This window comes from Oryctolagus cuniculus, chromosome 3, assembly GCF_964237555.1.
Source record: "Oryctolagus cuniculus chromosome 3, mOryCun1.1, whole genome shotgun sequence".
NCBI lineage: Eukaryota > Metazoa > Chordata > Mammalia > Lagomorpha > Leporidae > Oryctolagus > Oryctolagus cuniculus.
In genome coordinates, this window is record NC_091434.1 from 89,355,706 (window position 1) to 89,381,358 (window position 25,653).

A 25,653-nucleotide genomic window follows, 5' to 3' on the forward strand; every position below is an offset into this window, starting at 1 on the left:
TTTATCTGATCAAAACATTCCAAAGCTCATTTTCTAATATGCAATGAGAACTGTGTTTCCCCAATTTAAAAGGTATTTTCACTAAATTTGTAATGGCAGGGTCAGACTAATAAAATTTGTTTATTTACAATCTCATGTCAACCTAAGCAAAGATTTAACCACCACAGTGCTGGGCACTCAGCAGTGTAAAAAAGGAATAGCTGGTATTGAGGATCTAAGAACTGGATAAAGCGATGGGAGGTTACGTTTATTTTGGAATGATAATCATAAAATCCTTTGCTCTTTCCCCAACTGCCAAAGATTTCCTTTCTTGTAAATTGGTGTGTGTATGTGTATTTGTAAAATTTCTTTATTTAAAAGGCAGAGTGATAGAGAAAACAAGGAAGGACAGAGAGAGGTATCTTTCATCCAGTGTTTCACTTGCACAAAACCTAGGCTAAGCCATTGAAGCCAGGATTCAGGAACTTCATTCAAATCTCCTACATGAACGATGGCCTTCCAACCACTTTGCACATCACTGCCTCCCTCCCAAACACATTAACAGGAAGGTGGATCAAAAGTGAAGAACAGTGCCAACTCAAACCAGGCACTCCCATGTGGGATGCAGGCATCCCAAGCAGTAGCTAAACCTACTTCACCACAACGCCCACCTCAATCTTTGCATTTTTTTTAAATTTTATTTTGAACTGACAAATAGGTACATATGTAGACAAAATGTGATGATTTGATGAATGTATATACTGTAGAATTATCAAATCAGGTAAGTTAACATATCCATCCCTTCATATACTTTTAAAAGTCACTGAAGATCTACAACCTGCAAGAGAGGATGCTTGTAAAATCACAGTCTCTTGATCTAATCCACCAAGCACCCAGGAATCTGCATTTTTTCTTAAATTCCCCGGGTAGATCTGCTATGCACTAACATTCATCAATTATGGCATTAGGTTACTCTTTCCTACTTTCATATGTCAACTCCTGATTTTTAGTCAGTCTACAGGGAAAATGTACATATCCTTGATAAGCAAAAACTCAGGAATTTTTTCAATTATATTTTAAAATACTCATAATAGTATATAGTTCCAGTTTATGTGCTCATGAAAATTTTGCTAAACCCTGGGGAGTACTCTTCCTCTGAAAGTACAAAGAATATAAACATGTCTTGTTTTTTCATCTGAAAAATGGGAATATGAAGCCCTCTTCTCTCATTTGTTATACATTTCAGGAACCTTATGAACATGAATAAAGTACTGGAGATCTTTAAAAGTCTCCAGAGATACCCACGCAGCATACAAATAAAACATTGGACATGTGAGAAGGAATAGAGGTATGATCCTCACAAGAAGAGAAAAAAAAGGAGTAAGCCTTAGATTTCCTGTAGGAACCATTAGGCATTTCACAATTTACCTAACAGTATGAATAATTTTCACTCAATAATTTGAATTAATGGCAAGCCAATTCTACTAAATGGCTTCTCTGAAACTTCATTTACCCTATTCAAACAATGTACAAATACATGGGTACAGTTTTCAGAATTTCAGTGGGTGCTTTCTGATGGAGTACTTATGAAGAATATAAATTATGTCAGTGAAACTTTAAAGGAGAAAGCATACAAGGATGTGGAAAAGAAGTTGTACCCTACTAAAGGCAGTACGTGTCTGATACAGGCAAAGAAATCAGCCTTGTGACCAGAACAACTGAGGACACAGGGGGAAGTTATCAGTTCTTGCCTGTCCTTACCATATGCTTTCATTACATTAGGCATAAATGTAAGCACCACAGCCGAGCTCAGAATACACCCTTGAACATTTATCCATAGCCATGAATAACAGTACTGTGCTTACAGCACAGAAGCCATAAAACAGGCTCCATGGCAGAACTGGGTTTTGATAGATGCAATAATGTAACATGAACCATCTCTGTCAAGAGGAGGACAAATGAAATGGTAGGTGGTTGTTCAAAAACAGTATTTCCCTAGGAATAAACAACAAAAGCCTGAATTTTAAAAATGTATCATTCAATACATTATGAAAAGCTTATGGATGAATTTAACAAAATAGGAGCAAGACCTGTACCATTCAAACTTCAAAACATTCCTGCAAGATAATAAACGTAAATGGAGATACCATATTCACAGAGCAGAGGAATCAATACTATGAAGATGTCAGTTCTCCTTCAACTGATCTACAACAAAATGCAATTCCAGCCTCAGTCCTGGATGCTTTTTCTTAGAAACTGACAAACCAGATTCTAAAATTTATATAAAAATCCAAAGAAACTAGAATAGCCAAAATATTTTCACAAAGGAACAAAACTGAGAATTCATACCTGATGTCAAGGCAGTAATCAACCTAGTGACAAACTGACATCAGGATAAAAGTATAGTTGAGTGGAACGGAAAAGAGCACACAGGCCCACACACACTTGGCCAACTAGCTGATAGTCAGAGATTCCAAGGCAGTTCATACGAAAAAGAAGAGTGTACTCATCAAATGGTGCTGAACTAGTTAGATATACATGTGGGGCCTGGGGGCTGACTCGCTACCCTCACCTTACCCTATGAACCTAAATTAACTCATAACAGATAATAGATTCAAATGTAAGAACCAAAACTATAAAATTACTAGAAGAAAATCGTTGTGATCTGAGGTTAGGCAAAGCTTGAACAGATATCCATGGTATAACTGGAAATCAAAATCAATTTGCTGTGTATTTTTGCTCTTTAAGTGGAATCACAATGTTGTTCCACTCATGCAGCAGGAATAAGGGCCACAGACCCCCAAATGACCTGAGAAAATGACTCCTTTTAAAGCTCCTTTCCTTAAAAGTCATCAACAAATACTCATTAGGGGAAAAAAATGCAGAGATTTTAAATATTTTTGCACCAAAATAAACTTACCTTTTAATTCCATTTTCCATGAACTTTATATAGTTTATTCTTAACAAAAAGAAATTTATTCATTTGAAAGGCCAAGTGACAGAAAGAGATAGAAAGAGACCTTCCATGTACTGATTCATTATCCAAATGGCCAGGTCAAACGCAGAAGCTCCACCCTGGTTTCCTACATGGATGACAGGTTGGATAACCACTTGAGCCATATTCCACTGCTTTCCTAGGCACATAAGCAGGAAAGCTGGATTGGAAGTGGAGCAGCTGGGGCTCAAACCAGCACTCTGATATGGGTTGCTGTATTACAGGTGGCAGGCAGCCTAACCTACTGTACCACAATGCCAGCCCCTCTGTAGTTTACATTTAATAAGAGTACATCTAAATTGTTAAAAAAAAAAAAAAAAAAAAAAGGAGGGGAGTGCTGTGGCGCAGCAGTTTAACGCCCTGGCCTGAAGCCCAGGTATCCCATATGGGTGCAAATTCGAGACCTGGCTGCTCCACTTCCGATCCAGCCTGGGAAAGCAGTACCAGATGGCCTAAGTCCTTGGGCACCCGCGTGGGAGATCCGGAAGAAGCTCCTGGCTCCTGACTTTGGATCGGTGCAGGTCCTGCCATTACAGCAAATTGGGGAGTGAACCAGTGGTGGAAGACCTCTCTCTCTCTCTCTGCTTCTCTTCTCTCTGTGTAACTCTGACTTTCAAATAAATAAAAAATCTTTAAAAAAAAAAAAAAGGAGCACATCTAATTATTTTTTCTATCTCATTTTGAAAGACTCAGCATAAAACATGATGGTCATAGGACCTGACATCTCTCTCTCCACAGTGTGAGCTCAATAAATCATTCAACTGATTGATAGTGAAGAAGCCACAATCACATGGTGATCAGTGTCATCCACGGGCAATATTTTCCAAAAACCTTTGCAAACCATTATGACATTTTCTTTAAACACAAAACTTTTCAGAATCGGACATTTACAGACCTCAGTTTTAAACAGTTCATTCTTGGGGTTGTTGCTGTGGTGTTGGCGGTTTAAGCTATGGCCTGCAATGCCGCCATCCCATATGAGCACCGGTTCAAAACCCAGCTGCTCTACTTCCAATCCAGTTCCCTGCTAAAGTGCCATCTATTTTCATCTATTTGAAAGGCCAAGCAACAGAGAGTGAAAGAGAAAGAGGAAGAGAATCAAACAGAGCTCTTCCATTCTGGGTGTTGTTGTTGTTGTTGCTTGTTTGTTTGTTTTGTTTTTGACAGGCAGAGTTAGACAGTGAGAGAGAGAGACAGAGAGAAAGGTCTTCCTTCCATTGGTTCACCCCCAAATGGCCACTACGGCCACAGCTACACCAATCTGAAGCCAGGAGCCAGGTGCTTCCTCCTGGTCTCCCATGCAGGTGCAGGGCCCAAGCACTTGGGCCATCCTCCACTGTACTCCCGGGCCACAGCAGAGTGCTAGACTAGAAGTCACCAGGACTAGAACCTGGGGTGTCGGTGCCACAGGCAGAGGATTAGCCTAGTGAGCCGCGGCGCCGGCCTTCCATTCTGTTTTATTCCCCAAATGCCAGCAACAGCCAGGAGCCAGCATCTCCAACCAGGTCTCCCAGGTGGGTAGCAGGGGCCCAAGCACTTGAGCCACCATTTACTGCATTTCAGGATGCATTCTTAGAAGGAAGCTGGATGGGAAGTGGAGCAGCTAGGACTCTAACTTGTTCTTGGATATGGGATGCTGGCATCACAAGCAGCAGCTTAATCCACTATGCCACAACGCACTCCCAATCTTAGTTTTAATATCAGCTCAAACACTTGCAGGGTAACGTCCAGAAACCCATGTAACTTTTGTTTTCTGAGTGTGTGTGTGTGTGTGTGTGTGTGACAGCTGAGCCAAAAGACTCTTCTACAGCAAAGATTATGAATTAAATATGCAGATGTCCAAACAACATAAAGTACTTCCTGGTAGAAATTAGTAGCTAGTACAGCTTGATAAATCACTTAAATTTGCTTAATGAATATGCTCTGAAAGATGGGGTCAACCTCAGTCTAGTCCATGTGAATTAAACTGCTGTAATATTCTCCATTTCCTGTAACAGTGCCTCCAAATTTAACAGACTCACATACAGTGAAGTTTCCTTCAAACAACTCAACCAAGTAAGCTAACTTAGCCCCAGTAATCAGCCAGGGAAGGAGGTGGAGATCCACAATTCCATGTGTAGTACCAGTATGGAAAGTAAGTTAGTGCGATGCTGTTTTTGGAAAAGGAAGCCTGTAAGCTTCAGAGCAGACGGGGCCTTAGCATCTCGCTCTGGGAGTGGAGCTGAAGGGCACTTCTGACAGAGCACTCTGTGGAGCTCCTGAAAAGAGATTAGTTTATAAAGAACTCATTCTTTGTCTTCCAGATGAGACCCCCTGCCTCACCGCCCCCCTACACACACTATAAAAGCTATATGAGAAAGGGGACCTCAGCGAGGGGAAAAGATGTCAACCCACTTCAAGATTCAGCCTCAATTTTCCAGGACTCCTGATCCTGAATACAAAACAGCTCAGCATTCAAGAGCTGGCATCTGCTGCTTTGATAGCTTCTCCAGTGTTTTAGGATCAAAGAAACAGACACCTGGATTGAGTGTTAATGGAAGGGAAACTGCTTTCAGGAAGGAAGTTGAAAGAAACTCATCTTGTTTTCAATGTCAATTAAGTCAACGCCTTTCCTCAGGTTTGGAGACTCAAGAAAAAGATTGTCCCTTCAAAACTTCAAGATCATCAAAAGACAAAATGCGCCCCCCCCCCTTTAAGTTTGGCTAAAATAACCATGTCCCATAGCCAGTTCTGGCCTGGCATGTTGCTGGAACTCAGTATAAACAAATTGGTACTTGTAACCACCTGGAGTCTTTTCCCTGCTCACAGCATCATAGAAAATACTTGGTTTGGGAAAATTCAGATCCACACACGACTGCCTCACTCTTTGCTTTCCCTCACCTATACAGGTACACGCCTATTCACTGGATTCGTTAATGAATGCATCTAAAAGTTTTAATACTGAGCTCCATGTAAACCAAATGAAGCGTCACACTATCAAAACTGGGCATTGTGTTACAGAGTGAGAGGCTCTTCTACAAATCATTCTTCTGCCTGAGCATTCAATCTGCCCACGTTTCTCACCCTTATTGACAGCCTACCTAACAGAGTAGAGTGCAGGTGGCACACGCCATTTCTAGGCTTGGGTCAGAATGTGCACCTTATGTCCTATCTCTCTTAGATTGGAAACAGACAACCCCCAGGGTGAAGCTGAAGCTATAAGAGGAAAACAGCCTTACCAGCAACCTGACTGTGCAGAATCTAACCCTCAAGGCCACCAGTATTCAATTTGATTGCTACACAGATGTTAACTGCATTATGTGAATACATATATGCTGGTATCTGCAGTGGGTTGAATGGTGGCCCCAAAGACAGATATGCCCATGATCAAACCTCTGAGAAATTGAATATGATCATAATTGGAAAAGGGATCTTCACAAATGCAGAACAATTAAAGATCTCCAGATGAGATCATCCTGGATTATACAAATGGGCCCTAAATCCATTAAGCATCCTCACAAAAGACAAGACAGAGACATGAGGGAGAAGAGGAGATGTCTACATAAAGATAGAGGCAGGGACTGGGTGGATGCATCCACAAACAAAGGAATGCCTCAAGATTTAAAGAGACTTTACTAACACACAGCCAGATGCAATGTGTGACAGATCCTGCACGAGGATGCTCAATGGTATGGGTCAGGTGGAAGATACATCTTAAGAAAAACTGGTAAACATGAACTGGACAATAGACAACATCTAAAAAATAATGATCAGGACCAGCGCTGTAGTGTAGCAGGTTAAGCCTCCACCTACAGCACTGGCATCCCATATGAGAGTCAGTTTGTGTCCCAGCTGCTCCTCTTCCAGTCCAGCTCTCTGCTATGACCTGGGAAAGCAGTAGACGATGGCCCAAGTGCTCGGGCCCCTGTGTCCATGTGGGAGAACCAGAAGAAGCTCCTGGCTCCAGATCAGCTCAGCTCCAGCTTTGGGGCCATTTGGCGAGTGAACCAGCAGAAGGAACACTTTTCTATTCCCCCCTCTCTGTAACTTTTCCTCTCAAATAAATAAATAAAATCTTAAAAAAAGAAATTATGATCTGACCATCATTGTGGTTTAGCAGGTAAAGCTACCACCTGCAATGCTCTCATCCCATATGGACACCGGTTTGTGTCCTAGCTACTCCACTTCCAATCCAGCTCCCTGCTAATGTCCCTGGGAAAATTAGCAGAAGACAGCTCAAGTGTTGGGCCCTTATACCCAGGTGGGAGACTCAAATGAAGCTCCTGGCTTTGGCCTGTTCCAGCATTGGCTGTGGGGCCATCTGGTGAGTAAACTAAAAGATGGAGAATCAATCAATCAATCTCTCCCTCCTTTCTTTCAAAATTAATAAATCTTCTAAAAATAAATTATGATTTGATAATGATGATCTTATTTGAACACAAGAAAAAAATCCCTAATTTTGTAAGACACATACTACCATTTTAGAACAAAGAGGTAAACTAGAAACCAAAACACCAAGTGAGAAAATCTGACTAATGCAAAGTCAAAAGAGGGACTCTGTATAGGGTAAACAGCAGATATCAAAAGAGAAAACCTCAAAAAGTTGAAAGACTGAAATTAGAAACAATCAAACGTGTCACCAAAACCTAGTAATGATACAAACATATATAGCATTTCAACATACCACAGAATTATGAAAATGCAGTGAAAATGTAAACAAATGTAAACAATTTGGAGCTGGCATTGTGGCATAGTGGGTAAAGCCACCGCTTGTGATGCCGGCATCCCACAGAGGTGCCAGCTCATGTCCCAGCTACTCCACTGCTTCAGCCTCCTGTTAATGGCCGGGGAAAAGCAGTGCATGATGGCTCAAATGCTTGGGCCCTTGCCACCCACGTGAGAGACCAGGATCAAACTCCTTGCTCCTATAGCTGTCTACAGAGTGAAACAGCAGAGAGAAGATACCTCCTTCTGTCTCTCCTCTTTCTGTAATTCTTTCAAGTAAATAAATAAATCTTTAAAAAAGAAAAGAAAATATAAATAATTAAAACCAAACAACACTGCAGTAAAAATGCCAGGTGGCCAGTGATTAGAAGAGGGGGTAGAAGGGAAGAAGGATACCACCATCAGCTTTCCCTGCAGCTGGGAGTAAGAAGCCAGAACAAAGTTATTATGACTAAATGTTAAGTTAAAACCTAGAACCTGTGACAGGGCCTAAGTCTGTACTCCAAAAGCAAGGGGAAGGGAAGGCTAGTTAGCATCACTGCTCTTCCTCCAGCTTCTTCCCAGTATCTCTGCTCTCCATGTGCTTGCTCCATGACTCCGATACTGAAGTGCTCTTTAACCACCACAACCCCCTTCCCCCCACACACACTGCCATTTCTCATTTATTGTCCCTGGTTGTCCAAGAACAAGCCTCATTACCTAGACTCTGATGGTCCACAGGAAATAATTTATCAGTATCCAATAACAGTTGCTTACTTGGCAGAGAAGAGCCCTAACTGGCTCACAGAAACACAAACATTAAAAAAAAAAAAATCACAGAGACATATTTGCTCTTAATTTTCAAGGAAATTATATTCAAGTGGCAAATTGGCTTAATTATTGATGCAAATTACCCAGTAAGTATCTTGTTTTTTTTAAAAAGAATATAAAGAAAAAAGGGTCTAAAAAATAATTACATTCTTAATAATTAAATATATTAAAATGGTATGAGTCAGTTGTGTTGAAAACAAGAGTAATCAAGTATCTCAGAGTAATGGACTATCTTAGTGCCACTAGTCAGACTGGGCTCTGAATGACTGGCAGCCAGGGATTTCCCCTTCTCTGGATCAGGACCCATGCCAAGCTGTGAGGGCTGTAATCTGACCTCCCTGAAGTGCTTAACACAGGAAGCTGTGTCTAAGTGGGTATGATTTCCAGCCACCTCTGTGTTCTCATTTTTTCCCCCCTTAAAAAAAAATCTCTCTTTTTTCACTCTGCACAGGGAACAAAGACGAGACTCCCACCTTCCAGCTTCCTCCCAGTTCCTTCTCCATGGCTGCTAGGCCAAGGAATACTCAGCCATTCGAAGGCAAGGTCAAGATATGTCCAATCACCACCAGAAAACCACAAATCAAGCAATCAGTACCGACAAATCCAGAAGGATGTTTTATTCAATCATTGATTCAAGAGACACAGAGTGAGCAAGGCCCCTAAATGCCACAAGAACCTAAGCTGGACCGTGGCCAAAGAAACGAGCTGAGAATTCAATTCATGTCTTCAACATGTGTGGTAGGAACCCAACTAAATGGGCCAGCAGTGCTGCCTCCAAGGGTCTGATTAGCAGGAAACTGGAGTCAAGAACTATAAGTAGAAATCAAACCCAAGTACTCCAGTGCAGAACACAGGTGTCTTAACCACTAGACTAAATGCCTACACCACACAAGGAAGCTTTCTTTCTGAAGAATTTTTTACTTATTTAATTTCATGTTATTGGAAGGCAAAGAGAGAAAGATCTTCCATCTGCTGATTCACTAGCCAAATGCCCACAACAATCATGGCGTGGGCAGGCTGAAGTCAGGAGCCTGGAACTCCATCCAGGTCTTCTACACAGGTGGCAGTGACCCAAGTACTTGAGCCATCACCTGCACCGGAAATGCTGGACAGGAAGTGGTGTAGCAGGGACTCAAACCGGACAATCCAATGGGAGATGCAGGCATCCTAAGCAGCAATTTAATCTCTGTGCCTCATGTCTGCCCTTAGAAGGAAACTGTCTAAGCCAGCTTAGATGGGCTGCCTCTACCCATTTTTGAAAGGATTATACATTCTTATCAGGACTTCTCAAATCTCCTGTAGACTGACTAATCACTTCATTTCATCAATCAGCAGAGGCACAAGTATGAACTAAGCTTCCCATCACTTGTAAGATCCATAGATCCAGCCGGCGCCGCGGCTCACTAGGCTAATCCTCCACCTAGCGGCGCCGGCACACTGGGTTCTAGTCCCAGTCAGGGCGCCGGATTCTGTCCCAGTTGCCCCTCTTCCAGGCCAGCTCTCTGCTGTGGCCAGGGAGTGCAGTGGAGGATGGCCCAAGTCCTTGGGTCCTGCACCCCATGGGAGACCAGGATAAGTACCCGGCTCCTGCCATCAGATCAGTGTGGTGCGCCGGCCGCAGCGGCCATTGGAGGGTGAAGCAACGGAAAAAGGAAGACATTTCTCTCTCTCTCACTGTCCACTCTGCCTGTCAAAAAAAAAAAAAAAAAATTCCATAGATCTGTCACCTCTGCATTTCTCAGGAAGCCACAGCATGAAACACTGGTTATGGTCTCTTACTTACTACAGTTTTCACTTCTGTGGACTGTTTGCAGGTTCCTGATATAACAGAGAACTGGAAGGGCTTTTGAGTGCAGTGTGGACATGGGTGTTCTTGTTCATAATCCAGGTGGCCTTGGTATTGGCCTAGCTGTTTATGTTCTAGGGATCTCACTTTCATCGTCTATAAAATAAGGGGTTGGACAACAGGTAGGTAAAGGCAAAAATGACTTCCACTTTATTTCATGTGGCTCAATTCAGTTATTTCCCTTTTTTTAAATTTTTTTTAAAAGATTTTATTAATTTGAGAAGCAGAGTTACAGACAGTGAGAGGGAGAGACAGAGAGAAAGGTCTTCCTTCAGTTGGTTCACTCCCCAAAGGCCACAATGGCCACAGAGCGGCGCCAATCTGAAGCCAGGAACTTCCTCCAGGTCTCCCACATAGGTGCAGGGGCCCAAGGACTTGGGCCATCTTCCACTGTTTTCCTAGGCCATAGCAGAGAGCTGGATTGGAAGAGGAGCAGCCAGGACTAGAACCGGTGCCCATATGGGATGCCGGCGCCACAGGCAGATGATTAACCTACTGCGCCACGGCGCCGGCCCCATCCCTTTTCTATTTTTTTAGCCGAGCATGTGCTAACTTCTAAAATCAAAAGATAAAAAACAGAGTGGCTTGGAAGACATGGTCTTTAACCATTCTTTCAGATGTAACTACCTGGAAGTATAAGTTTATCTATGATCTCTGAAGGTCACTAAACACAGAAGAGCCACAGAATGTCTTGTGCCAGAGCTCTACCCTTGTGGGAAAATACCCAAAAGGTACAGCGCAAGATCTGCACCAAAACTTGTGGCATGAGTGAGAGGTAGGGGCTTTCTCTCCTTTCACAAGGATAAACTTTGACTGAAGGAGCCTTCCACTGCTAGGCAGTTTCATGGATTTTGTTTGCATTTATCACAGGCGGTTAACATTTCAGGTCTTCTACTCTCAACTCCTGTAATAAAAGTTACCTCCATGTTCCAACACAGTCCTTAAATTCATATCATCATAGGAACTCTGTCCATTTACTATGGCACAGAAATAGATACTGTGGTATGCACATCCAAACCCAGCAGTGAAATTTCTCTTCTGTGGCTCCCATACACCCACTCACACCAGAGCTACACAGTGCTCCCACGTTACTCAAGCCTTCAAGACAGAAACTCAGTTTACCTTTATGCAAAAATCTAGGAAAGGAATAAGGGGTATTTCTGGAATATTATTACTATAGAAAGCTCTTTGGGATTAAAATCTTAATTAAGATGGAATTTAAATTATAGTCTATACTCATCAACATTTAGTCATCCTAAAAGTTTTATCTTTGGGGCCAGCATTGTGGCACGGTGAGTTAGCCAGCCACCTGCAATGCCAGCATCTCGTATCAGATGATTTTGGATCCCACCTGTTCCACTTTCAATGCAGCTCCCTGCTAATGTACCAGGGAAGCCCTAAAAGATGGCCCAAGTGCATGAGCCCCTTCCATTCATGTGGGAGGCCCAGATGGAATTCCGGGTTCCTGATTTTGGCCTGGCCCAGCCCTGGCCATTGCAGCCATTTTCAGAGTGAACCATTAAATGGATGATCCCACTCCCCGGCCCATCCCACCCCTCATCACTCTGCCTTTCAAATAAATAAAATTTTAGAAAAGTTTTCCATGTGAATGTACTTAATACCAGTGAACTGCACACATAAAAATCGTCATGATAAAATTTATATTATATCTATATTACTCTTCTCTGGTTCCTAGAATTAGCCAGAGAAATGGAGGAGTCACTACCATTTCACTCAGTTCATGCACCCACCTTTCGAGTTGGCCATGAACTTCTTTGTAGTAATTTGCCCACAGAGATTCCTTCCTATCTACATAAAGCACCCTTCACTCTTTAAGGAGTTTCTAGAACTGAGCAGTCAAGTTTAGTTTTACCTACCACAATCAATCTATACTAAAGGTAGAGAAGGAGGAGGAGAAGAGAAGAGGAGAAGGAGAAATATACAGCAAATCTCTGCTTAGTCTCACAGGCTTTGTCTCCCACCTTCTGCCTGCCCTGTCAATAATGCTACCTTCCTTCTCCAAGGTCTAACATACACGGGTCTATCAGTCAGCCATTATTCCTCTCACTCAACACACTTTCAGTAAGTGTTTATAATATTTCAGGTACTAAGCGAGTTGTCAAAGGTTCACAAACAAATGGCACATGGTTTAATCCCTGAAAGAATTCACTTTTTTCCCCAATATTTATTTATTTGAAAGTCAGAGAAAAAGAGAGAGAGAGAGAGAGAGAGAGAGAGAGTGTGTGTGTGTGTGTGTGTGTGTGTGTGTGTGAAAGACAGAAAGGGAAATCTTCTATCAGTTGATTCCCTCCCCAGATGGCCACAACAGCCAGCACAGGACCAAGTCAAAGCCAGGAGCTTTTTCCAGGTCTTCCAAGTGGGTGCAGGGGCCCAACCACTTGGACTATCTTCTGCTGCTTGTCCCAATCCATTGCAGGGAGCTGGATCAGAAATGGAGCAGCTAGGACTTGAAAACCAGCACTCACATGGGATGCCAGCATTGCAGGCGGCGTATTTACCCACTATGCCACAACATAGGCTCCAGGAATTCACTCTTGAGGACAATATACATAAATAAATACTTACATAAACAGAGTGACAGACTAAAGCAACCATATCCGAGAATGAAAAGTTGGTACCCACAATAAATGATGAACTGTATCTAACTCAAGAGAGCATTCCAAGTCACTCCACATTTACTTTCTCAGAGAAAAGTACAAAAAATTCAGTGAAGGATTTGCACAGTGCCTCCAGCATGGAGAAAGGTCAAGTTCAGTTTTCAATGCCAGTACCACCTTTGTTCACCTGTAATGCTGTTACATTGTTTTATTTTTATTTTGTTAACAAGATGACTTAGCCAAGCTTACAACTATATACCTACTAGACTTTAGATAAGTAATGAAATCAGTGTGAAGGCAAAATGTGGGCAGGAAAAATTAGCTGAAACATAAATGAGATTGGGAAACAAAATACCTATTATTAAGATATTATATAGTTGGTTAGGGTAAGCCACAAAATTGGCTCTGAGAATTCTGTAGCTGAGGACAAATGGAGAAATGTGATCAGCTCCATGAGTCATAGTGTCCAGATGATAATTTTTCAAGGAAATAAAACCTGAAATCACTTCTTCATAAGTTCTCCAACAGTGATATGCACATACAGTACTTCCTTTTACAAATAAATTTCTTTTGGGCCAGACATGTATATCCCATCACGGAGCATCTGGGTTCAAGTCCAGATCCCTTTCCTATCCTAGCTTCCTGCCAGTGGGCACCTTTACAGGCAGCAGGTGTTGGCTCAAGTACTTGGGTCCCCACTACTCATTTGGGAGACTTGGGACTGAATCCCTGGTCCACTCCTGGTTGTAGTGGGCACAGATACATCTAGGTTACCAAAGAAATATATGACATGGCTTAAGTATTTAACAGTTAAGATAAACATTTAGTCAATAAATATCAATATATTATAGTTGCTGTGAATGGCACCTCAAAAATGCTTTCAATTCATGATTTTCGTCTTTTCCCTCACAAACATATAGGACAAATAGTATTAATGTGTGTCACACTCTTCCTGTGTTACTCATAGATTGCAAAAGGTTCAATTTTCTGCTGCCCACAGTTTTCACATTGACTGGTGGTTAACCAACAATGGTAGGTCATCACGGTAGTCACGTGCATGGGTTAGGCTCAGTGCCTGACCTACAATGCCCCACTTTCTCTAGAAGCATACCAGAATACAAGTATAAAAATAGCCTATACTATCTCTCACTCATGGCAAGTGATGGGGAAGATAGCAGAGGGTTTTGGTTAAGAGTAGAGACTTCAAAACCTGCACCTTCTCCAGGATCAGAACACACAGGCCACTCAAGCACCCAATACACACACCCTCTGCAAAACAACTTTATCTCCAAGTCTCAGTTTGCCCTTTGTCAAATGGAGAAACCACTAAATATGACTACTTTGCAGAGTAACCACAATGCTATTAAGCTAAACTGCTTACTTAACACCAGCTCAACAGCAATGATCATCGTTATTCTCTAACATTAACCAATCATCATGGTACCTTGAAACTTGTACAGTCCCTTCAGCGTGGAGCTTCTAAACAATGCAGAAGCACCTGCCAGACAGGAGCACAGGGAGCATCTCTACATTTCCCACGTGCTGGAAGAGTGACCCATAAGGGCAGTAACAACCTGAACTTGGAGCAAGTGAAGACCAGAAAGTCTCGGCTGCTCCACTTCCAACACGGCTCCATGTTAATGGCCTGGGGAAAGCAGAAGAAGATGGACCAAGAGCTTGGGCCCCTGCACCACGTGGGTGACCCAGATGAAGGTCCTGGCTCCTGGCTTCAGGCTGGCTCAGCCTAGACCATTGCAGACATCTAGGGAATAAATCAACAGATGGAAGATAATGTCTCTCTCTCTTTCCCCACCAACCCCTCCCTCTCTTTTTCCCTCTCTCCCTAACTCTGGCTTTCAAAATAAATAAAATCTTTAATAATTAAAAAGAGACCCAAGTTGATATTTGATTTGCTCCTCTCTCAGTCCCAAGATGCCCCAGGCCCTAATTTCAGGCGTATAAAGCTGTTTGAGGACTGACAGAAGAGTGTACTTGTTAGTGACTGCCCCTCATTAGCAGTCTTCCCTTTCTGGTGTATTTGACATGCGAAAATTATGAGGCCGGTGTTGTGGTGCTGTGAGTTAAGCCAAAGACTGCGATGCCAGAATCTCATATGAGCTCCAGTTCAAGTCCTGGCCTGCTCCACTTCTGCTTTAGTTCCCTGCTACTGTACCTGAGAAAGCAGCAGAAGATAACCTTGCCAGCCACATGGGAGTCCTAGATGGAGTTCCAGGCTCCTGGATTCAGACCAGCCCAGTCCTGGCTGTTGTGGCCATTGGGGAATGAACCAATAGATGTAAAATCTCTCTCTGTAACTCTTTCAAATTAACCAAGCAATCTTTAAACAAACAAACAAACAAACCTACAACAAAGCCAGAAAGGAGGGGGCTTCTTGTGAATCTTGTGGTCTGACGAAGGAAGGAAAGTTTAGCCCCTCACAGTCCTCACACATGACCACCTGGGGACAGTACCAATCTCCCTTTGCCCATGAGGTCTCTTCTCTCATAATCTGTCATACCTGCGAATTTTTCCACCCACCTTGGACCCTCCCCCATCTGGGTGATGGCCTGTCTTTATTAATTACCCTATTATTTTTTTCACTATCATTATAAAATCATTTCCCTTAGAACAGCAGCTTTAGCTAACACTCATTAAAAAGAAAGTCTCAAGAAAGGAACTAAATGTCAGTAGCTTTTTTTTTTTTTCTTTCTCATCGTAGTCACATAACCAGTAACCTCCTCTTTGGTTCCATCTACCTAGGGGTTGCATGCACGCACACACACAGCATGGAAAAACTAAGGTGATTAGCGTCATTCCACTACTATTGTAATTCAGGAACTAAGGGACTGCAACACGGGGGAGTGCTTCAGAGGCTCGTGTGAAGTAGAGGCACCTATTGCTTAGGGAACAGGGACCCTCCCCATGAGCAGCAAAACATCTTATCGGCTCCCCCGACAGTGAAGACCCAAGGAAGCTGTGCTGGAAGGATTACAAACTCCTCCCCAAATGTTCAGGGTGCCATGAAGTTGGCGAAGGGTTCACTCAGCCACCATGAAGCTCATGGCACAAACTAAAAGAGCCAATGGAGGCTTACTCCCTACTGAGGACAGAGACCCTTGGAGTATTACAACACTCGGCAGGCACCAGGCCCCTAGCCCTGCACCCAGGTGCAGGAGATCATCACTGAGCACAGTGGAACAGCACACACCACTTAGAAGAATGAGGTAGTGACATATACTCCAATACTGCTGAACTTATCATGACACAGAAAGGTATGTGTGAGTGCATTATCATTTAATTTGCTTGTTTTTTTCAAAACAGAAACAGGAAAAGAAAACCTAGAAGGAGGTAATTCAGCCTTGAGAGTAAGACTCTATCCAGTGTCTTGGGTATAACTAGATGCCATCAAGTCCTGTCTCCTGCAGTCTCCCAGCCTCCACCCCTTAGCTCAAGGTTTCCTTGCCCTGCTATATGAGTGCAAATCAACCTCTCACTAAAATGAGCTCATTGCGTTGAGGGAGTGGGGCAGCCAGCTGGCCCTACAGGGTCCCTGAACACAGACCCATGAGGCCACTGATCTCCCTTACAGATGACACCTTGATGTTGAGGCTTGTCTTGAGAGGTGTCTTTTCCAGAAACCACAGGCCTCATACAAAAACAGCACTACTTGCAAACAGCCCAGCTGGCCACCATCAGAATCTGCCACCCCCCAAAACACAGTATCGCCAACCACTAGAAGGAGGGCCATGAGCACCACAGGCCAGCCAGAGATCTGGATGTGTGTTGAACACATACCCTTCATACCCAGCTCAACTGCATGCCTTACCACGAACCCCTCAGGAAGTCCAGGCATTACGTGAGGGTGGCTGGGCTCCTTGCTCTGCACTGTGCAGTCAATACCTACTTTCTTCTACCCCTCTGCATCAATAATTGACTTGCTGCACATTGGCTGAGTAGACCCGCTTTGGGGGTTCTCTAGCAATCCCTCCAACCACTTTCGAGGGTACACTTGCAAAGTCTTCCCAGTGGACCTGGAAAATGTAGAACTTGGAGGGTAGAGACAAAGCAAATGGAGAATTCTGCCTTTTATTTTACATCCCTCTGAAGAGTTGGAATTTGTTATCATGAGTTAATGATAAACCAAACATGTAGCGAGGTGTTAAAATCCAAAATGATTTTATTTGCCTAAATGACATTTCTTTATAAACAATTCATCATCCGGCATGAATATACCTCAGTTTAGATCTGAGGACCTGCATTACTCAAGCAGCATAAACTACTATAAAAGGTAGGAAGAGAAACAGATCATTTGAATTTGGTTTGGCCACTTAAGCAGATTTTCCCAGAAAATCTAACTGTAACATGTTTGAAAATAAAGGAGAAAATTATAATAATCCAAGAATAAAACAAGTCATTTTCTAGTTCTTCCTTTGATGGTAAGAAACAGGAAGGCAGTGTCACACAGCAGAAATCTATGCAACATTCAGAAAAAGAGCCCAAGCCATTTATACGCGCAAGAAATCTGGTTCTCTTCTTTACTTCCTGGATGGAAAGATCGCTGTTTCTTACCTGATCACAAATCAGTTCCCATTTTTTCTCATTGTCATACTGCCGCAGTAACCTGGCTTTGTCAGGAGGTAGGTTCATGGCATTCTACAAAAAAAGAGAGAGAAGCTCAGTCACATTCCACAACAGGCTGCCAATAGCTAATGAAAGGCAAAGTAACACAATACTACTGTGGTTCTTTTATGATTTACTTTTCAATTACTAGTATGTGATTAAACCAGAACACCCTGCAGAAGTCACTGAAGTACCAAAGTGATTGAAGGAGAGGAGGGAAATGGGGAGTTCTATGCTGGGACATATGAAATCATCTGTGTTGAGTAATCAGACATGCATTTTCACAGAGACGGTGATGACTTTGCCCTTCATTTAACAGTGGGCTCACTTTCTGTGGTTGATTACAAAGGATTGCCCCAGGCATTGTGGTGTAGTAGGTTAAGCTGCACCTTGGGACACCCATAAGTTGTATCAGAGCACCTAGGGTCAAGTCCTGCTTCTGCTTCCTGCTAATGCACACCCTGGGATGGGAGGCAGCAGATGATGGCTCAAGTGCTTGGATCCCTGCAACTCTATTGAGAGACCTGGAGAGAGCTCCTGACTCTTGGCTTCAGCCTGGCCCAGCCTGCCTGATGCAGGAGTTTGGGGAGCAAACCAGTGGATGGATGTATCTCTCCCTGTCATTTTTTCAAACAAATGAAATTTTAAAAATAAAAAACTGGATTGTTGCTATTTCTTCTTAAAGCACTTTAGTCCCCACCAGACACATAATAGCAACATGCAAAGAAAACTCAGTGACCAAAACCACTGACAGATACCACCAACTTCACTGGCTTTGATAAATAACCATGAGGAAAAGAATATATTAAAAGAAGACAATGGTGCAATTTGTTGTTTACAAAATGAGAGCATTCCTTCAAGATACATGCTAATATTAGCAAGCATAATTCTCATCTTAGCTATACTAGTTTATAAAATTGAGCTTGCAATGAGAAATTAATCAGAAGCTGAACAAGGTGTTTAGACGCAAGCACTCATAAACCACCCTCTTAACACAGCACACCTTCTGCAGTGTTACTCACGGATATGCTCCAGCTCATTCATGTGTTGTGAATGTAATCTCTCAAGAGCAATCATACACATTTTTAAAGATATTTGACTTCGATCTAATGTGATATCTTCGATGATAAAATGTGACAGATTGAGAAGAGTTCCAGAAAGAAAGGTCTTAAAGAAAAGGTCTTTTCTTTCTTAAAGAAAAATAATTCCAAAGTTGGAGCTGTGGCCTACTGGGCTAAGCTTCTGCCTGCCATGCCAGCATCCATAAGGGTGCTGGATCGAGTCTTGGCTGTTCCTTTTCCAATCCAGCTCTCTGCTACAGCCTGAGAAAGCAGTGGAAGATGGCCCAAGTGGCTGGGCCCCTGCACCCGTGTGGGAGACCCAGAAGAAGCTCCTGGCTCCTGGCTTCCGACCCGTGCAGCTCTGGCCATTGCAGCCATTTGGGGAGTGAACCAGCAAATGGAAGATCTCTCTCTCTCTCTCTCTCTCTGTCTCTGTCTCTGTCTCTGTCTGTCTCTCTTTCTCTGCATCTTCTTCTTTGTAACACTGCCTGTCAAATAAAAAAATCAATCTTTAACCCCAAAACTGACAATATAACTTGAAAAGCTTTGGACTTGAGTTTTCAATGGCACTGTCAAGGCTTCTTAGATAAATAAACAAACTTCTAAAAGGGAAAAAATGTTTTCATATGGTCTATCTCCATGGAATATCACCTTGAATTAAAATAGAAAATGTCTACTTCTCTGTACTACATATCACATTTTAACACCATTAAACAACAACTAGGACAAAGCAGAATTCCATGGAGGCCAATGTTATTTACTGTAAAATAACAAGTTCATCACTGTTTATAACTTAGAGATGAACATTTGGATGCTCATGTGAATGCCCCTGATTATGCATTAAGAAAAATAGGAATACAAGACAAATTTAACGAGTTTTTTCCCTCCGAGTCCTTATTAATCTCTTAAGATAGAAAAGAAATAAGAATGCCTGAACTCCTCCAATATGCCAAACATTGCATTAGGCACTTTGCATGTGTCATCTAGCTTGATCTTGCACATAACACATGATATAATATACTCCTCCTCACTTAATATACATAGAAACAGACCTGGGAGGACTTAGTTAACTTGCTCAAGACTGCACAGCTTTACAAGAACAACAGAACCTAAACGTAGCCTGTCAGGTGCTCAAGGCGAACTCTGAGGTTTCTAAATGGCTGTAATGGGGTCGGAGATGGCTCTAAGCCAACCAAGAAAACAGTCAAGCGGGGAATCCGATACAGGATAAGAAAGGTCTGCATCTCTCTGAACAAGAGGATTCTTTTAAAAGTCTTTTTGAGGCTGGTAACCAATTAGTGTCAGAGAAATACCTCAACACCAATACACCAAAACTAAACACACACTTGGTAATTATTCACCCAAGCAACTTAAGTAACCCCATCCACGGGTCAATCCCCTAAGGTGCTCAGGCACATTTTGCACAGCTTAACAACTCTATATGGCCATAGGACAGAGCTGTATTTAAAATCAGTCCCTCCACAGAGGCCTCGCTGAAGTGCAGGGATGTTGTGATTAGCTGGTAATAACTAGTCTTAAACTTCTGCAGAGTGAACTCATTCCTCTGGTGCTACATAGAACAGGAATACAGAGTCCAACCTCAATGTTTGTGTAGGTAATTCTTAAAGAGCCCAGTGTATTTTCTCAGGAAAATGTTGGCTCTAACTCTAGGTTCCTTTGCCGTGTGTATAAAAATGGATTGTTTTCCAATTTGGTTGGAAATGTCAAGCAATTTCCAAATTCTTCTAACATAGTCACAACTCATCCTCACCTGCACTCAGTGTTATCAGTGACCTGGGAGTCTCCATTGGTTCGTTTCACCCATTGATCCATCCAGTATGAACTGGGTTTTGACCATGTACCAGAATTTCATCACTGTAGGCACGTGAGCAAATCTAATCATCATGTTGCAGTAGTATGTGCCAAAGGTGCAAAAGACATACGATATTTGAGTTGAAAAGTTTAGTGGATGTTAATGATTTTCTAGATTGTACAAGTTCCTAGCTAAAATATATTAGATCATCCAAGAGTATTCTTTCTGTAGGTATTTTTTCTGTAAGACAATTCTTTCTGTAAGTATTCTTTCTGGAAAGCATCGTAAGTCGGCAAAATATCATTTATCAGTAATACCTCCCCCAACTACTCTGAGACACCCCCCTCTGCACACACTGGGCTCCGAAACCACCTCACCCACTTCAGCACCAGGCAGACTGCACCTAGTAATCTGTTTGTCGATCTAAAGTCCCCACTGGATTAAGTACATAAGTTTTTTTTTTTGCTGTTAATCACTGGTATTTGGCATAAGATGCCTAAGAGAGGACATTAAGCAAGTTGCTTGATAAATGAAAAGTAACATAACTTGGCCATACCCACCAACCCGAAAATATCTTCACCGATAGTAGGTTGAAGCTTTAGGTATTAATGAAGTCTATATACTAAAGAGCATTTCTGCTTCTTATAAAATAGTCAACAACGTCTGCTACTTAGTATCTTCTAGACAAGAATTCATGTGGAAAAATTCTTTAAGTTCAATTCTAATGACATTTTCCTGACACGAAAATCAATATTTTCTGTACTATTCTGCCATATATATAAAGCATGGAAGCAGACTTTTGTTGTTAGTAAGTTCAGTTTGGTATCAACTTTAATAATTAATCTACTCCAAGTGGTAATCACGGTTATGGTCTCGTCTCTAATTTTATCTCTAACTTGTACTGTTTAATTTTTTTTAAAGATTTGTTTATCTGAAAGTCAGAGTTAGGGGGCCGGCGCTGTGCACAGCAGGTTAATGCCCTGGCCTGCAGTGCTGGCACCCCATACAGGCGCCGGTTCGAGACTCTGCTGCTCCACTTCCGATCCAACTCTCTACTATGGTCTGGGAAAGCAGTAGAAGATGGCCCAAGTCCTTGGGCCCCTGCACCCATGTGGGAGACCCTGAAAAACTCCTGGCTCCAGATCGGCACAGCTCCAGCTGTTGCAGCCAATTGGGGAGTGAACCAGCGGATGGAAGACCCCTCCCCTCCGTCCATCCCTCCCTTCCTCCCTCTGCCTTTCCTCTCAGTGTAACTCTTTCAAATAAATAAATACATAAAAAAAAAATCAGAGTTACACAGAGACAGAGGGAGAGTCAGAGAGAGAGAAAGGTCTTCTATCTGCTGCTTCCCTCTCCAATTGGCTACAATGGCTAGAGCTGCGCCGATCAGAAACCAGGAGCTTCCTCCAGGTCTCCCACGTGGGTGCAGGGGCCCAAAGACCTGGGCCATCCTCTACTGCTTTCCCAGGCCATAGTAGAGAGCTGGATTGGAAGGACTTGAACCAATGCTCATATGGGATGCCGACACTAGAAGCATCAGCTTTACCCACTACACCACAGCATTGGCCCCTGTTTAACATTTTTTTAAGTGTGCATCCTATCCCATAACTTTCTGAAACTAGACGGTTGAACCACCAAAAAAAAAAAAAAAAAAAAAAAAAAGGAATATCTAATTTTGAGTATTTCATGAAGAAACTAATTATGGTTTAAAAAAGAAAAAACTATGGCCATTTGTACCTCTGACTATACAGTTACAGGTTACTTATCATAGATAACAGAAAGAAGGTACCCAAAATCCAAGAGAATCCATGTCCAGGAATGCTTCACTCAGGGTTTTCTATTTAGCTCTGTCCTAGGCTCGCGGTAATAATGAAAATTTGTAAAACATCCCTCGTTCCCCCTGATAACTTCAAACACACACTGAGACAACCACAGTGATAAGCAGATGCACAGCAGTGGAGGTGAACAGTCTCAAATACCCCTTATGTAGCTTTCCTTTGTCCTGATAATCTCCAAATTAAACTTGTAAGTATTTTATAGCAGGTACTCTTCCATTACATAACCACCTGGACTTTGCAGGTAGTGCTGCTTATGGACCAAGTATGAAATAAGAGCAATGGCTTAGACAGTATTTTAGAGATCTTAAATAATAGAGTAACAAAAGTTTTACAGGAATTCAAAGAAGGAGCCACTGTTAAATTTTTGTAATTGTAGTAGAAAACAAATAACATAAAATTTACTCTTTAAATATTTGAAAATTTCTCAGTGATTTTTGTAACTGTATTCACAGTATCATGCAACTGATCTCCAGAACTTTTTAAACACATAAAAATTACACACATTTAAGGGGTTCCATGTGATGTTGGATACATGTATATACTGTATAATGTCCAATCAGGGTAAACATACATTCAACAATTCCTTATAGTAAAAACATTTAAAATTCTTTTAGTTGTTTTAAAGAAAGAAATATACTGTACATTACTATTTATAGTAATTATTATTGGGCAACAAAACCCCCAACACTTCTTCCTCCTTAGTACCCATTAGTCAACCTTTTCCCATCCCCTTGTCCTTATTCTTTGCAGCCTCTGTTAACCACTATTATTATACTTTTACATTCTGTGACATCAACTTTTCTATATTCCACATGAGTGAGATCATGTGGTATTTGTCTTTGTTCTTACTCCACTTAACCTAATTTGACTATCAGTTTCATCCAAGTTTTTATATTCCACTATGATTAGGTACCACCTTTCCTTATCAATTCATCAGTGGATGGACACTACACTTAGCTTGCTTCCTTTTCTTTGCCACTGGGAATAGTGCTGCCATGAACATGGGAGTGCAGTGTGTTCTCAAGAGATGTATTTCACTTCCCTTGGATATATGCCCAGGAGTGGGACTGACGAGTCTTATGGTAGTTCTATTATAAGCTTTTTGGTTTCTGAGGAACTTCCATATTGTTTTCCAGAGTGGTTATACCATTTTACATTTCCATCAACAGAGTGCAAGGGCTTCATACTCTCTACATCCCTGCCTACACTTAATTATTATCTTCTGTGCTTTGATAATAGCCAGTCTAACTAGAATGAGGTATATCTCACTGTGGTTTTGATTTACATTTCCCTGATGATTACTAAAGCTGATTTCTTTTTCAAGTTCTTGTTAGCCACTCCTAGGTCTTCCTTTGAGAAGTATCTATTTAAATCTACTACCCCTTCTTTAATTCCTTTAGTTTTCTTTTCGCTTCTGCACGGCTGGAGTTGCTGGGATACTCTACTAACTTGTAAAGGTTTTCTCCCGTGCTGTAGGTTGTCTCCCTACCCTGCCGATTGTTTCCTCTGTTGGGCAGAAGCTCTTTGCTTTGATGAAAGACCATTTGTTTATTTTTGCTTTTGTTTCCTGTGTGTTTGGCATTTGATCCTCAAAATCATCCCACATTCCAATATCCTGAAGCACTTTCCCATGTTTTCTTCTACTTCAAAGTTCTCTTTCTTCTAAATTCAAATTTTAAATTTCTAGAACTTTTCCATCTTACATAACTGAAATTCTATACCTATCAAACAAGAACTCGACAGGGTCAATACTTTTGCTACAAAAAAGTAGGGAAATGCAATGAATTTGGGCAGTGCAGCAGGAATCAATCTGTCAATATGGAGCAAAGATCGACTAGGTGGGCTCTGGAACTGGATTAGATGGATTCCAATCCTGATCACTACTAATTAATGGGTGTTCTTGAACCACACCATTTATATCCAAAATCAGATTCTGTACTGTAGCAGAGTATCTGAGACAGGCTAATTTAATAAAGAAAACAAGTTTTTAAGGAAAACCGCTCTGGAGGTTCAAAGCCCAAACAGCAGGACACAGACTCTGGTGAAGGCCCACACTGGCTGACTCACATCATGGCAAGAGTGCGTATGTCTACACCCGTGTGATCTTCCTTCCTCCCTCTTTACAAAGCCACCAGGATTCATCCATAGGGGCTCCAGCCTAATGATTCAATCCAAGCACTTTCCAAAAGCTGCACCTCTGAAATCAGAGTTGCATTAAGTTTCTACCCTCTTAGTACCATTAATTTACACCTTTGGGGTTTAAACATCTGCATCAATTCAGGGAGACAAATCAGATTCAAACCATAGCCATGTTCACCCATATTCATATAACTGGTGATGACCAGCCAGGAGACGCTGGCAATGGGGTATATAGTCACAGTTAGCTGGGATCAGTCACTTCTGGAGACTGCATGGTGGCTCGAAGCAACAATGCTGCATCGGATACGTGAACTCTGCTCAGAGTCCATGTGAACTGTTCTCACCACAAAAAAAGAAGTGAAAGAAAGAAAAGGAAGAGAAAGAAACAGGAACAATGAGAGGTGACAGCTATTTTCGTTTGATTATGGAGATCACTTCAAAATGTACATATGAGCCGGTTAATCCTCCGCCTTGCGGCACCAGCACACCGGGTTCTAGTCCCTGTCGGGGCACCGGATTCTGTCCCGGTTGCCCCTCTTCCAGGCCAGCTCTCTGCTGTGGCCAGGGAGTGCAGTGGAGGATGGCCCAAGTGCTTGGGCCCTGCACCCCATGGGAGACCAGGATAAGTACCTGGCTCCTGGCTCCTGCCATCGGATCAGCGCGGTGCGCCAGCCGCAGTGCGCCTGCCGCGGCTGCCATTGGAGGGTGAACCAACGGCAAAGGAAGACCTTTCTCTCTGTCTCTTTCTCTCTCACTGTCCACTCCACCTGTCAAAAAAATGTATATATGAAAACACCAAGTTACATATTTAATATATCTAATATTTATGAGCCAATTCTACCTCAGGGAAGCTGGCTGAAAAAAAGAATCCGGAGCCAGCATTGTGTCACAGCAGGTAGAGCCATGGCCTGCAGAGCCGGCATCCCAAACGGGCACCAGTTTGAGTCCCAGCTGTTCCACTTCCTACTCAGCTCCCTGTTAATGCACCTGGGAAAGCAGCAGAAATGGCTCAAGTACATAGACCCCTGCCACTTAATGTTGGAGACCCAGCTGGAGTTCTAGGCTTCTGGCTTTAGCCAGATCCAGCCCTGGCTGCTGTGGTCATTTGGGGAGTGAACTGGCAGATGGAGGATCTCTCTCTAACTTTACCTTTTGAATAAACAAAATCTGACCTGTCTGCCAATCCTTCTCCCTTAACATCAAAGTCAGTCCACTCATATCTGTCTAAGT

The 25,653-nt window shown here is 42.3% G+C and overlaps 1 protein-coding gene across 10 annotated transcripts in view; it reads right to left on the bottom strand.

Annotated features, from left to right (window-relative positions):
• FMNL2 (formin like 2) overlaps positions 1-25,653 on the bottom strand; it is a 333,150-nt gene that overhangs the window by 127,299 nt on the left and 180,198 nt on the right. For all 10 annotated transcript variants that reach the window (XM_051849554.2, XM_051849553.2, XM_051849548.2 and 7 more), the window contains exon 2: positions 17,522-17,605. In XM_051849554.2, coding sequence (XP_051705514.1) covers positions 17,522-17,605 — 84 coding nt within the window. The remainder of the gene's footprint in view (positions 1-17,521; positions 17,606-25,653) is intronic.